This window comes from Lepisma saccharinum, chromosome 23, assembly GCF_977018435.1.
Source record: "Lepisma saccharinum chromosome 23, izLepSacc3.1, whole genome shotgun sequence".
In the NCBI taxonomy this organism is placed as follows: domain Eukaryota; kingdom Metazoa; phylum Arthropoda; class Insecta; order Zygentoma; family Lepismatidae; genus Lepisma; species Lepisma saccharinum.
In genome coordinates, this window is record NC_139251.1 from 54,391,445 (window position 1) to 54,407,767 (window position 16,323).

General features: G+C 37.5%; 1 protein-coding gene across 1 annotated transcript in view; it reads right to left on the minus strand.

The window, feature by feature from the left end:
- The window catches only part of LOC146005210 (17-beta-hydroxysteroid dehydrogenase 13-like), a 32,564-nt gene that overhangs the window by 2,829 nt on the left and 13,412 nt on the right, over positions 1 to 16,323 (minus strand). Inside the window, exons 2-6 of the mRNA XM_083144272.1 lie at positions 11,208 to 11,364; positions 7,689 to 8,018; positions 4,715 to 4,844; positions 2,908 to 3,025; positions 1,611 to 1,736 (exon numbers count right to left, since the gene is read on the minus strand). Coding sequence (XP_083000398.1) covers positions 1,611 to 1,736; positions 2,908 to 3,025; positions 4,715 to 4,844; positions 7,689 to 8,018; positions 11,208 to 11,351 — 848 coding nt within the window. The 5' untranslated portion in view covers positions 11,352 to 11,364. The remainder of the gene's footprint in view (positions 1 to 1,610; positions 1,737 to 2,907; positions 3,026 to 4,714; positions 4,845 to 7,688; positions 8,019 to 11,207; positions 11,365 to 16,323) is intronic.

A 16,323-nucleotide genomic window follows, 5' to 3' on the forward strand; every position in this document is an offset into this window, starting at 1 on the left:
TGAGTTGTAACAAAGCAAAGATTTAAACATGCACGAAAACAGGGCACAAGTGCTTCTCAAGTGCCTGCAACGTGACGTGCATAGACTGGTGATGCACATGCAAGAAAGTCACGCTTTAGTCACTCCCGTCTAGTTTATCAGAGCTGTCACATCCATCAGCGAGGTTTGCGATTTGCGATGTGTGCACGTGCCTGAATTTCTAAACAAGTCAGTGGCGTGCAGACCACTTGTTTTGGGGGTACAAGTCCTGTTCTATTGTTCATATGATAATAGTGCAATTATTTTCTTGTTCCTAACACTCCAGCGATTATTTCCATGAATATTTTGACAATGTCCTGTACTTTTTGGTCAGGTTGGAGGGGGGTGCGAAACCCCCATTTTTTTTTAAAAAATATATTAAATTTACCAGTCCCCCCCCCACCATATATACGCCGAATGTGTATAAATCTAGTCCGAATCTATGGTTCATTCCGTGTATAACAATATATTATTCGTCTGTCTACGACAATTAGGCTCCGATCTAGTCATTTTAATAAAACTCTGCATTTTGCTCAACATTGGCACCTGGGGCTTACCTGGTGAAAAGGGATTGGGCTTCAAAAAGGTTAACACGGTGTCTACTGTATACAATGGCAAACATTTCTTGAATGCTTCATTTGTCTTCTTAATTAATACGTGCTAGCAGGAGACTGCAATGCCTTAAAGCCTGTATTAAAATTTCATGACAATGCAGGGAATTGTCGGTGTTTTAAGTCCACTTTATGCACGGTATAGCTAATTGGGACTGGACCTACAGTTTAAAGTGGGATCTGAACCACTATGTGCCTCCACTGGGTATCGAACCCTGGACCCCTTGATTACAAGTTGAAGATGCTACCACTGCACCATCGGGGAGGCCCGATTTTTTGTCATGAAAATAAAAAAAGAGTACTTGCATGCAAGCATTACGAGCTAAGGTTCTGTCCCAGGGATGGTCCCTGGAGACACAATTGGGGGTGTGAAAACCTTAGCTGTACGGGATTTGACCCTCTGTATTTGACGGTAGGACCAATTAACCAACGGGCGACGAGTCAGAGGTAGAGTAGGTAATTAACGTAACAGAAATTGAATGAATAGCTAATTGACTGAGTTGTATTTAGTAAGTTTTCCAATAGAATAATAAAAGGTAGAAGTTAGGGGCGAAAGGATTAGCACCATAAAGGTGCAGGTACTTATCTTGGGATCGCCTGGATGCTGGAACGGTCGGCTGGGTGCTGGTCCAGCTGGTTTGCCTGAGGTGTCTCGCCTCTGGACAGGCCCTGGCTTGGGTAGCTCTGTAGTTGATTCTCCACGTCCTCTGTCGTGCTCTCGCGGCCTGATGCTGATCTCTTGGCAGCCTCTTGGTGTTCTGGTTCGCTTCTCCTCCTGGGGCAGGTTGATAACCCCGTTTATAGTGCTCTCGGGAGTTGGGTAATGGCTGGGATAGGTTTCCGGGTATGGCCGGCAATGAATACAACAAAACACTTCCAACTGCATAATACAAAGCAGCATAACCTTATCCTTTTATTTACTATAACTCTGCTGTCAATATTGAAATAACAATAACAAAAATTTCACAATATTTAACTTACCTGAGCAAATTATTTATGTACAAGAGATATCCTGGAATGCTGATCTCTGCATAGTTTCTCCTAACACCGATAATGATCTGCCTAGCCACTTCCTTTGGATCAATTATTCCAAAATAACTTGGGATTCTGTTGGAAAATTTCATGAACGTAAGTTGGAGAAATGGAAATTTCTTGCATTAATTCTATTCACAACAATTGTTAGTTATGTAATTATTTGAGCTGAGCAAATAATGACACCAGAATCAGCCAATACCAGTGAATTTGTATCAGAAAGTGTTCATTGGAATTCATCCACCAATACTTTTTGAGAGTTTGACTATTTTGCAGGGTTTGTAAACAAAAAGATCAATTAAGTTCAATTATCCTGAAAAACCTTCAAAATTGAAAGTTTTCATTAATTTTGCACCAATCTTGTGAGAAAAAAATGATTCTGTGATTAGACAAGCATTTTCATATTCTGAAGAAATTCTTGAGTATTTTAAAGCAAAGCCATGTTGTGATGCATATAATTGTAGTGGAATACTTACATATATTTGGAATGAACCGATATGAGATTTTAGTCAATACCTAAAAGAACCAGGTTCTCCCAGTGGGGGGAGAACAGGGATTTTTTCCACCTGTTCAAGCGGCTACACCCAGCATCGTATAAAGTGGGTACCTGGAGGAAACTCTGGGGAGTAAAGGCAGCCAAGGGCATGGTGCTGATAACATCACCCCCACCAGCCATGATCAAGAAAGTGTGGGGCCCTAACTCCACAGCCCCTGTATGCCTTCATGGCATGGTGCAAAGCACAGGTTAGCATTTTACTTTTTCTTTTTTTACCTATAAAATTTACTGATACTGATAACCTATATTCTACTGATCAGATATAAAAAATATCCAAATGTTTCTCCAAAAATCTGAATGGTTCATTGACCTCCTTAATAAATGAAGGTAACCACATGAACCAAGCTTTTGCAATGCAAAAAAAAACAAAAAAAACTGCATATTTACTTTTTTAAAAAAAGTACAGAATTGAAATTAATTAAATGTAACAAAATTGCACTAAATTGTAAGATATTTATAGATATATCACATCAGTAAAATTATCAGCAATATGCCTACATTGGCCGATACCAATAAAGTAATCTGCCCCATTCCTAATAAATATCAATCAATATTTTGAACAACTTTTACATGTTACAATTTACCAGTGACAAAAAAGACTGACCCGTGAAATCAGGAAAATCAGGATGCCCGGTCATCCTAGCTTAAAAGCAACAGCAGCGGTTTCTGAAGACCTAGTAAAAAACTTACCTTATTCTCAAATCTTTTGCTAAATCTCTTTCCACAATGAAAGGATATACACATGTAAATGTGATATTAATATTTCTGGAGTCCTCTCTAAACTCTTCTGATAAAGCTTCCATCAAACCTAAGGGGGAAACAAAATAATAAAGATTAAAGATATAGTTTGCTAATGTTTTCCCCTTTGCATTCCCATTGCAAACAAAATTGTGGATGAACAATAGTTTTGAAATATTACAATTTGCAAAAGTCTTATGTTGTGAAGTTGATGTGGTGGGATGACTGAATTATAAACATTGTGTTGCAGTTAAAAAACTGCACGAAGTGGAACATCTTAATGTGTGCAATGCCTGCGCACTTCTCATGTTGCAACTTATCAATACATCTGTTCTTATTTATGGACTAGTCACCTGCCAGCAATTGTATTGTGCTTGCATCCTGTTTTTATCACAAGTGTGACCTACCAGCAAATGTTTCATCTGTTAAACTTGAAGGATTGATTGATTTAGTTTATTTTACTTCGCATTTTGTGCCTCTTGGCTAATTTGCGAAGATGGGGATGAGTGATGAAATTGATGAATGGACATTCACAAATAACCAAGCCCAAGCGGGGTTCGAACCTGGGACCCTTAGCGTCGCAGCGCAATGTGCTAACCACTCGGCCACAGGATCGGGCTAAACTTGAAGGAAAAAAAGTAAAAAGACACATGTTATTACATGTTTTAACAAGTGATTTTTATTAAAGCATAACACACAATATATTTCAAATAATATTTTATGAGAGTCATAAAATATATACTGTATTTTTATGTATAATGTGCACTTTCTCCCAAAAACTGTTGTGTGTATTCTGCACGGAATAATTTGGACAGGCAACGTGAAACGGTGAATGTTTTCACTATGTCAATAGTAAACAGGCAGAAATACAAAAATACCAGGATGGATTTCTTTAGTAATAATCATTTTAAAAAAACACAATGGCCATTTCCCATGATTTTTCACTTTGTATCGGAGCATTTTGAGGCATCGTGAAAGCAGCACTATTCTTGTAGAATTCAAGCATGAACCTCAAGCCACATGGGATGCATATCAGTGGTATTTGTCTGGCAAAAGCAACAGAAAATAACTTCCCCAGTGCTGCAAATCCGTAACATAATTTTGATCTCGCTTTCCTCTACTACAGAATAAACAAGGTGGTTACAGAAGTGAAATCTGTGGGATGCTAAACACAGTGACGGGGGGGGGGGGGGGGGGGGGGGGGAGGTGGCATGGGTTGATGACTCATTGAATAGGTATGATGTCATTCATTCTTCATCAGCATATCAGCTTTACAACCTACAACTGAGAGAGCTTTTTGTTGGACTTGAATTGTATGGCACATTATATAGAATATATAATTGCTTGTTGCTTTTTCCCATAAAAAAAACAGGGGTGCATTATACATGCGTAAATATGGTAATTAAATGATATGTAGAAAGAAGGAAGAGGAAAGAAAAATCCTTTTCTTCTTTCCCTCTATCTTTCTTTTTTGAGAGATAGAGAGGGGGGAGGGGAAAAGTGAAAAAGAGAAAGAAAGAAAGAACACTTGAAAGTTCATGGTATTACAATACATACAATCCTTCTTTTTGGGCTTCATAAATTTAGAATGCCATTTATTGGTACAATTTATTCCTTACTTCAATTCTATCAAATATCAGATGGATTCTCAAGTTTGGATAATTCAATGTTATTTCATTCGAAAGTAATATTTTTTTGTTACCTTCAATTTAAAATTAACAAGGCCGGTGTGTTTTACATAATCATAAAAGGAAATTACCTCTCACAGCAAATTTTGACACACAATAAGGGACTAGGTTTTTGACACCTGTCAATCCTGCAACGGATGACAAAGCTATCACGTGTCCATGGTTAAGTTGAACCATTCGTTGCAGAAAAGCTTCCAGCAGCTAAAAGAAAAGAAATACATATCATTACCTAAAATTTTAATTTGCAGAGTGTTGTTAAGTACCAGATGCTACAAAATTGTGCATTTTATCGAACTGTATTATAGATATGAAAAAATTAACATACATAATGTTCAAATTTAAACTTAAGTACATGAGGAACAAACTAAAATGAAGTACTCACTTCTTTCTGTGTACATTTGAGATTATTATTTCATACTTATACACAATTGTTAAAACAAAATGTTACTTGCAATATAGTGTATAGTGCAGAGAATAATAACTGTATACTACAACACAATAAGCTGCAGTATGTCAGTCGTTGATCCCCGGAGGGGGAGAACCGGGATTTTTTCTATCTGTTCAAGCAGCTCTGGCACCCACCCAGACTCATACAAAGTGGGTACCAGGAGGAAACTCTGGGGAGTAAAGGCAGCCAGGGGCATGGAGCTGATCTCATCATCCCCACCTTCGGCCGTGATCAATAAAGTGTGGGGCTCTAACTCCACATCCCCTATATGCCTTTATGGCATGGTGCAAAGCACAGGGGAGTACTTTACTTTATTTTACTGTCCTACAAGGATGGTGGTAGTGACCACCAAAATTACTGGGGAAAAATGGTGGAAAGGAAGTACATCCTTTTAGCATGCATTAATTTGCTACCACATCTTGCATTCCTTGAATGTATTATTTTTTAAAAGAATGATTTTAATATTCTGAAATGTGTTTGCCTTAAGAATAACACTCACTCAATTGTAAATTCACAAGACTTACTCACTCCTATGCATTATTTTGGCAAATATTTAAACACCAGCTAGATGAATGTAGGAATATGTTTTAGGCTTGTTATTCTTTGTAATGCCCAGATAAAATACCTTCACATGAATGAACAATACAGTTATTATTCACACCTCGACTAATTACCATCATCATCTGCCATTAATAATGATAAATACGTATATATGAAAATAACAGGCAAAGTCGCAACATATATATTTTTTTTTAAATGGTAGTCCAAAATTCCAAATCAACCTTGATCCTGTAGAAAACACTGTTTATGAAACTGAATACACTTTTGCAAATGTTTTAACCTTTTTACCATGTACTGTATTTCATTTCCCATCCATGAAGAAGGATCAAAGTTGATCTGAAAATTAGGATTGCCCACAAAACAAATGTACTTCTTGTGATGTGTTAATTTTTATTATGATGCTGATGAAATGTGTCACATCTTTTTAAAGATTACATTTGAGATACAGTTCGTTTGAATTGTTTTTTTTAAGTCCACTATATGCAGAGAAAGGCTAATCAGGACTGGACCTACAGTTTAAAGTGGGATCTGAAGCACTGTGCCATGTGCCCACCAGGTATCCCTTGATTACAACATTGAGATACAGTAAAGATACAAAGGCCAATATGCAATATATAATTATTTTACAAACCTTCAACTGCAAAAGAATTACCTGTACATACTTTATTTTTCAACATAGTTTCCACCATTAAGTCTGGGAACCAGATTCTGCATCCTGGAGTTACAGAAGTGTCCTACCTGTCTGTTCAACTACTACATGACTTCTTCCATCTTGTCATTCCCGTCTAACCATTTCCCACCAGGATGTTTCTTTTTAGGTAAAGAAAGGAGTAAAAGCTGCTGGGTGCAAGGTCTGGACTATATGGTGGATGGTTTTTCCACTGGACACTCAACTTTTGCATTCAGTACATTTGTAATTTCATTGCATTTCAGTGATGAAAACATCACTACTGTTTGTTTTTTCATCAAAGTTTTGTTTCAAAATGAAGTGAGTCAGGAAGTGTTAGTATGGTTTTCTGCACCACAGCAAGTATTTGCCAGAGCCTCTGCTAGGTGACTCGAGCTGCAGGTCATGTAAGAAGCAAGGAAAAGCATGCAAGTTAACTCCTTACACAGGCAATTGTCACTCTCTGGAAGCAATTTTACAGCGTTTATATTTTTCCATTGTTTTTCTGTCGCCTTTTGAAGGTATGGTTAACTTTGGTAAGAAAAATGGATTGAAAATATCAAAACTGAAGAAATTGATGACAGATTGTGTGTTTCTCTATTTAGTTATTAAAGGGCACTTAAAACGTGCATAAATTTTATATCGTCTGAATCTGTGATTCATTCCGCTTACAACGGTATATCATTCATCTCTCTAGGGCAATTAGCCTCTGAGCTAGAGTCATTTCAAGGTACCGTTGCATTTTGAAGCTTGAATCAGTGGCGTGCTGACCATTCCTTTTGGGGGTAGAACTCGCGTTACATTGGCCATACGATAATAATGCAAATATTTTTGTGTTCCTTACATGTCAGCGATAATTTCCATGTGCATTCGACACTGTCATGTACTTATTTCTTGGGGGGGGGGGGGATCCCCATATTTTCAGAAATTATGAGTGTTCTCCCCCTCCCCCCCTTATATGCCAAATTTGCATAAATTTTATATAGTCTGAATCTCTGGTTGATTCTGCGTACAACGGTATATCATCCATCTCTCTAGGGCAATTAGCCTCCAATCTACACTCGTTTAATTGAAACTCTGCATTTTGCTCAAAATCGGCTTGGGCATCAAGGAGGTTACATGTAAAAATGACCTTGGGCTCCAAAAGGTTAAGACAGATCTCCCTTTTCAAATTCACTTATTTGTTCTATTTAGCAACAGTTATGAAAAACATATCTTAGGCTGTTAACAGTCATTACATTGGTGAGTTATGTAACATATACCCTATCAAATAAATGGGTTATAATCCAAGCTGTTCTCAAGTTGTTATAACATTAAACGAGGCCATGAAGGCCATGAACAAAATAAAATTACAATTTTCAAAACTCACCCAGAAGTGTGACATCACGTTGATTTCCAGTGTTTCTTGTATTTCTTTGTACTCATGATTGAACAAAAAATGAGGAGTCAAAACTCCAGAGCAATTCACTAAAATAGTTACATCTCCAACATCGATCTTCACTTTTTCTGCCACCTGCAGCACCTCTGCCCTGTTGGAAACGTCACACTTGTAAGCAAAAACTGTGCCACCAAGGGCATTGATTTCTGCTGCTATGCTGTGAGCTCTCTCTTCGGTTGTATCCCAAGACACAATTATTGCTTTCAGGGTTGCAAACTGTAAGGCTAGTTCCTTGCCAACACCATGGCCTGCTCCAGCAATCTATATTAAAGATTCAATTAAACAGATAATGGCAGAAACTTTGCTACTGTAATGGACAATGCAAGTCGATAAGGACAGATACAACTATATTGATTGATTGATTTAGTTTATTTTATTTCGCGTTTTGTGCCTCTTGGCTAATTTGCGAAGATGGGGATGAGTGATGAAATTGATGAATGGACATTCACAAACAACCAAGCCCGAGCGGGATTCGAACCCGGGACCCTTGGCGTCGCAGCGCGATGTACTAACCACTCGGCCACAGGGTCCGGCAGGCACAACTATAATGGTAACACAAACTCATAAGGAAGAAATATTATTAATACGTTGGACAATATATTCATTGCTTTGCTTTATTTTACTTTGCTTTTCTGCCACTTGTGGCTAACCACGAAGATGAGGATGAGTGATTATGAAATTGATGACGTTCACAAAGAACACACATGCACAGACTGAGATTTGAACCCAGGATCCCTGGCATCATACAATGTGTCAACCACTCAGTTATGCATTTACTTTTGCATTTATACATACCACTACTCTTTCAGGGTGGCACACAAAATGCACACCATATGATTTAAGTAACTCACATATTTTTGACAAGGTTGTTACAAAATACTGAGTGAGTGAATAGATTTATTTTACTTCATGTTTCTGCCACTTTTGGCTAATTGCAAAGATACAAAAAAATGGCATGTAGTTAATCACTATATCTAAATCATTGCAATAACCCTTCGTTAATTAGTGTAATTTTTATTTTTTTTAATGGTTGAACATCTTTAATATACTCAAAGTTCCAAGCAAGAGCCAACAATGAAATAATGTTATATTGTTGACTTTTGAAAGAGATGTGTGTGCTCGAAACTTTGAGCATATTACAGATTTTCATCCACTGAAGAAGCAAAAGTTTTAATTTACATAAATCACTGTAGTCTGGAAAATTATTTGTAGTGGATGGCTCTTGGAATCTAGTCACAAATCTTCAATGTTTTCAGGTGAATGGGCACTAGCCACGTGTGGTGGCTTTTATCTTCACGATGGCACCTTGAGAGCTCGAAGGTATAGAGACGAGAGTGGGCCTACATTCAGATCCCCCTCCGACCTTATGTCGTGCCTTATGCTGGTGCCATTGGTGATTCTTTCAGTTTCATGGATGAAAATGCTCGTCCACACCGAGCAGGGGTGGTGGACGACATGCTGGACCAGGAGGGTAGCTGCCATGGCCAGCTTGCTCTCCAGACTTAAATCCAATTGAGCACATCTCGGATGCACTAGGCTGACAAGTTGCAGCTCAATCAACACCTCCCACAACTTGAGCAGAGCTGGAAATTGCCCTCCTGGTAGAGTGGTGACGTATCCCCGAACAGTTCATTGATTCCATGCCACGCAGGTGTGCAACAGTATTGGCCGTTAGGAGAGACCATACATCGTATTAGAGGAGAGTTGCTGTAGTGTTTGTGTCTGTTTTGTCCTGTCCTACTGATGCTCTAATTGTCATATCGCGTCACATGTTATTAATGTCATTAACATCAGGTATCATGACAGCATATATTGCTGTAACTAATCTCAGAATGAAATAAAGCATCTGGAATTAGTATGGTCTGATCCCCTACTTATTTTTGCCTGCTCCCCTAATTATTTTGAGCAGTGTATTAACTCTTATACTCCAAGATAGTGGGTCCAGGGTTCGGATACCACTTTAAACTGTAGGTCCGGTCCCGATTAGCCTTCCTGTGCATAAAGTGGACTTAAAAAACCAAATCAATCAATCAATCCAAGATAGTGGTCATACAGTGTAAACATTCAGATAAAGGTTACAGTCTTATTGAACTATGTAGTGAAATACAAAATGAAATTACCCTTGTCTTTAAAAACAATTTTTGAACCTTTTCATTGTAACCAATGGAGGTACTACAAAATACATAGTACCTTCCGTTCGCTACTTCAGGACAAAACGCGAAGTGCACAGCAACTTCATCTTCATTACAATCCCTTCTGCCACACTATCCCCAACAACAAACTGTAAAATTTCTTCATGAACATTGGGCATCTTCTTAACAGTTTCTTTTAAAAAAAAAAAACAACTGAAATGTTATGTTTACTAGAGATGTTACGTGGAACAAATACATAGAATGTGTTAACAAGAAAACTACCCTTCACCTTACAACTTGCATTAACTACAATTTCCCGATACCTTACCTTTGAAAGCAGCTGAAACTTTTGCTTCAGTGCGAGGAAGAACAAGCAGGAGGAAAATAAACAACTCACATTAAGCTATAGGCAATTATCAAAAACAAAACAGACCACTTGAAGAAACAAAGAAATATTCATAACAACAATGTGACGAAATTAAAAACGGCCGCTGCTCTTTATAGAGGCTGCCACCAGTACAGGAAAGTATGTGTATCGGCATATCTTTCAGTGCTTGCCTGTTGCAATAATAACGGTCTTACTTCAGTACTTAACATTCGGCGCTCAATATGATGACATGACATAATACGTATGACACTCTAAAGGTTAGTGTTTTTAGTTGAACGTAGGGGGTGCTGAAGGGGTGCTGCACCCCCTTGTGCCACCCCTGATCAATAGATCATCAGACTTGAAACAATGATCTGCCACTATTGTTTCCCCCACGTAAGGAAGTGACTGATAACCAAAATGCTACCACATTTCAAAATTATAAGCTTTGTTCAACTATACTGTACCAATGAATGCAAACATTTTATCTAAAAATTTGATAGTTTCTCTATTTTGTTTCTTCAATATATATTATTTTATTTCTGTTAAAAGTCCATTTCTAGCATGATTTAAGGAAAATAGCGTGAATAAACTCACTGTGACTTGTACTACATTCATTATTTCTAGTATTATAAGCTCTGCTAAGCCTTTTCTTTACAAGTGTTTTAAAAAATGTTGTCAATCGTAGAACCTCACAAGTATTTACAGCAATAATTTACTGTAAAAAAATTGAGTGCCTTTTTTGGAGGGTTTTTCTGAAGAAAAAAAAAACCTGTGTGAGGAAACCTGGGCTGGGACCACCCGAGCCAACCCTGCTGATAGTTTAGTAATGTAGTTCTAATGAGATACTTGAACAGTATGATAGTTTGGGCACCATTCTGTGCATCTGCATATCTACATATTCATCCATACTGTGTCAAGTGTCCAAACATATATAAAATTCATACATACCAACACCACTTCTCCTGAAACTGATTTCTCTCCTGGTGGAATGATAAATCGAAATATGGATTCCACAACTGCTATCAAGCAATTAATTAGCAGCATTGTAATGTCCCACCATAATACAGCCAACGAATACAATTTCATCAGCATCTTCTATGTATATCTGAAACAATATTGTATATATATATAGTTTAAATTACTCCAATTGTGTGCATGTACATAAATTGTATACAGAATGCCATACTTATGTAAACAAATGCACTGCACAAATAAATAAAGTGTAGGACACTGTTCATTATGCTCACTGCGTCGTTGCCTTGTAATCAAGGGGTCCCGGGTTCGGTACCCAGTGGAGACACATATTGGTTCATATCCCACTTTAAACTGTAGGTCCAGTCCCAATTAGCCTTTCTGTGCATAAAGTGGACTTAAAACACAAAAACTCTTAAAACACGTAAACTCAAAATCAATTATGTTCAATGAATATCTTTTGAAGAAAAGGTTTTGCTTACTTTCATCTAATTAACCATTTCTGGACGAGCAACAACTGTCCAATAAGATGGGCAACAGGCATATAAAGTCATTCACTATAAAAATTCTATTGTGAATGAACGACAGGCTATAATTGAATGCCGTCTCTTGCAGTGGCGTATGCTGGTTTGAACTAGTGGGTAATCTCAGACACTTGATTCATCCACCCACTCCTGAAGTCTCCCTGCAAATTTACCTCAACATTCATACAGGATTTACGAATGTATGTGTGAAAAATGTTACCTTATTGTTGCGACCACTGTCGAATAATTGTTGTGATTGCACTTGCAGTTAATCTACGTTTAGAATTTCAAACAATAAAACAAGATAATATAATAACTCTATAAGAAAAAACCTGTAACAAAGAATATGAAAGGAATTCGGTAGTGAAATAGAAACCCTCAATATTAATTGAAGTGTAAAATTCAAGTTACCCCAGTACCCAGTTACTCGTGCATTCCTGATTTTTGTTTTTATACACGGAAGTTTGAGTTCAAGACCTGTGGTACAAGAGATTCTACTGACCTACCTACATTAACTATTTGCAATTTCTCCGGAAAAGATCCCGTTCCAAATATTTTCACACGAAAATATTATATTATATTCATTGCCTTTAACTTTAAACACAGCACTAGCACGAATACTAAACCACTAACAGCTAAACAAATATTAAATTCTCGAATCGCTACAACACGCATTCAATTCCCTGCGCCAATCTTCTATTGTGGTTCCTTCCTGTTTGACTCAGAATTAAATTCCCTATGGATGATGAAAAATTCCCTTTCCCAGCTTTATATTTCCTGCGATGCGCGAGGTTCTGTAAGTTGGAATCATTGCGTTTTTTGTTTATATATTTCACATTCAAACATCATTTATCACTATTAATCTAGAGAGGGCGGGAGAAGCAACTTAAATTACCTAATATATGTGTACGTATATATATAATTTATTTCTGATAGCTTTCCCTTTTAAAAATTATTCATTTCTGTGAAAGAAATACTCTCACTGGTTTTGAAGGCTACAAAGAAAGTAATCACGCATTTTAAAATACAAAAATGAATAAAAGTAAGCATATAAATAGTTTAATTACTTCATTAATCGATTTATTAAATTGTTATTTGACGTCGCTTTTCTGCCACTTTTGGCTAATCACTACGAGTGATGATATGAAATTGATGAAGGGACATTTACAAAGAGCACCCATGCCCAGCCCGGTATTCGAACCCTGGAGCTCTGACGTCGTAGGGAGCTGTGGCAACCACTCCGCCACAGAGGTCGGTGTAATTTCTTGAATTTCTAGTTCAAATTTTAATTTATTTAATTACCGCTTTTTCTTTCCTATGACAATATCTGTTGAAATAGCAGAGGAAGACAGAAGCAAATGTAAAATGAGAATTAACATAGAATTGGTTCGCAAATGTTCACATTTCCCTGTTTCTCGCGCACTTTCAGATGTATTTTCTCTACTTTCCGTTTCAGTACGTAATTTGCGAACCCAGAATTCTGTTTCCTGAGAAATTTCCCTGTCGTAAACAACACAGCTCCTACGATACAAAGGCCACCGTGGAAGAATGGCAGAAGAGGGTGCCAGCCGAGGGAACGGCAAAGGCTCTGGGGTGGAGAGTGCGACCGATGGACTCTCTCCAGAAGAAGCTTACCCTTGCCACGGAATAACCGCGCCTGAGAAGCAGTGTTTCCTTCCCCTACCGTCAAGGGATTTAGAGGGAGCCGGTGGAATCTCACCCTGACGTCACCAGATTCCACCAGCTGGAGAAAGTGGCTGAAAGCCTCTCGGACATTCAGCGGCAAACGTTTGAAAAACATTCGCGCGCTGGAAGTAAAGAAATATGCGAATCAAAGATTGGTTCGGAAGAATATTGCGAAGAATAAAAAACAACTTTCTTTCAAAATTATAGTCGGGTCATCTCCGATTACCTAGGTGACCCAGAGTATACGCCGCTGGTCTCTTGTGCGCATGTGTTGTAACTACTGCTTTCAAATTTCAACTGCTACATAATGCATTTTCTTCATTGCTGAATTTTATTTGTACTCAAGTCAAATTACACTATGCTTGTTTATACTCTTGAGAATACAACTGATTAATTTGTACGCACATTGATGAAATTTTTAAAGAGAATTTCACTTCGGATTTCACAGTTAGTGACAATTACAATCCAAAGAAGATTTTTTTTTGTTATTTTTCATTACATATATTTTAATTTAGGTATTGGAAATATGTTTTCAGTAACTTTTATTACAATGCTTAATTTCTTTACATTCAAAAAATTGTTACAGAAAGATCATAAATGTAAAATATATCTAAAATGTACCATATCATATATCTGTGGAAAGCAGGTGTGTTGTAGATTTCATACAATTTGTTAAATAAAAACACAAGCAACATATTTTCCATTACTTACTGAAAAACAGCAAGAAACCTCCATGTCCTGGGAAATACTTTGTATTTTCAGGCCCAGCCAGAATAAGTTAATTGTATCTAAATTAATTAATTCAAATTGCACAAATGTACCCTTATGGCCGCAGTGGCTCAGTCGGTAACGTGTCTGACTACCATGCTAAAGGTCCCGGGTTCGATCGCCGGCTGGTTCAAATCCGGGAACTTTTCTAACGATGGAAGCAGCCCCGGTACCCACCCAGCGTCGAATAACATGGGTACCTGGGGGGTAAAGACGGTCAGGGGTGTGATGCTGATCACATCACCCCCATTCACGACCGGATCAAGAAAGTGTGGGGCGTTACCAGCACACCCCCTATACGCCTTCATGGCATGGTGCTATGTACAGGGGAGCGCTTCACCTTTTTTAAAAATCTTTTTTACCTTTACAAATGTACCCTTAAATATAGTCATAAGAAATGCTGTGATTGATGATGTACATGAGAATCATGGGTATGATCAGAATGCTAAAAACATGTCATCTATAGCTTAAAGCAGCTTTACGCTTTAATAATTTTTAACTTTCTGTTTTTAATGGTTTTGGAAGGTTTTGATTCTTGGCACCTCAAATATAATACACAGCAGCCTTGATTGAAGTGGCGAAGCGTGGTCTTAAGAAGAAGGCAAGCAATGCAGTACTCCAAATAAAAGGGGGGAGTGGATAAATATACAGCCCATTGTCCCAGTTTTCCCCCAACTCCTCTCTCAATGGCCATGCTTTTTATTTCAAATTCTTGGTCACGTTATAATACAGGTACTTGCTATTACTTACAGCTTCCCCTACACAATTTGAAATATCCATGTTTGTTTTGGAAAATTTTCAACACGCCAAACAAAAGAGAACACTGACTTCAACCATACATTCTTCCCACACAAATGGAAGATATTTCAAAAGCCCGAAAGTAACGGAAAAGTGATACCAACCTTGTTGTAAAAATATTCTGCACGGGAGAGTAAAAGAACTGATTAGAAGCTTAAAATTAAATTAAGCTTTGGAATAATAGGTCATTACAACAGGAAGAAAATTTGCCAGTTGATTTTTTTAATAATGTGTGGTGTTAATTAAAATAGTCGAGTTTCGTAGCATTTAGGACTTAACGTTTTTGCTATTTGCAGGTCTCAGAAGAGAGTTTCATTGATTTCTTTACATCCACGTTTTACCGAAAAACCATCAGTTATAGAATTTCATTGTGAGGAAACTCATGATAAATATCATGTAAATTATTTGGTAGTTGTCAACACTGGCTTTGTTATTTGAGATGAGTGAGACAGACAACAGCCAGCTATTCTACAAATTCAAATGCTCCTCAGTGCGGGAACACTATGTTTGTCTTAACGCCTGAACGTCAATATTATTTATTGAGAAAATTCCAGATACAGCACAGGAGGCCATTTTACACTGAAATTGTCAACAATGAAAAATCAAAATAATAATAGTAATAATAATAATAATTAAAAGTAACAAAATAACACAAAAAAGAATAGCAAATTAACAAAAAAAAAAGTAAAAGATGGCACTATTTGATATTATTTACAAACATTTCTTCTAATAGAAGACCGAAAGTCAAGCTCAGAGGAAAATATCTCCATACTTGAGGAGAGATCATTGAATTGTGTGGCAAGTCTGTAAAAGAGAGATCTATTTTGAATTTGTAGTCTGGGTTTTTTGTGTAAAATAAGTTTGAGTTGTGTGCATGGGTACACGAAAGTCGAATTCCTCAAGGAGCATGTTGCAGCGAATATTGCCATTGACAATTTTGTATATGATAGGTTCGGAGTGAAGGACATGGTAATGTAGATTAATATAATTTGCACAAGATAAAAACCAGACGGTGAACAATTAACATATTTAATATAAACTGGACGTTATGTCCGAAACATTCAAATACATTGAACCCATGATATATCAAGAATATACACAGAATACATCTGCTTATGATTTATCTTCTTCTGGCCGTGAAGTCCATGTCTTGTAGCCATACGCTTAATACCTGGACCGTATCATCCCTCCAGGTGTCCCATAAAAAAAAAAATCAGGTATGCTGATGACCGTTTCGATCTGGTGGGCGGCGAATCCTGGTAGACCTTCTCGGAGACGAGTGAGGTGTGCTAGGACCTGGTCCTGGGTATCCGGCT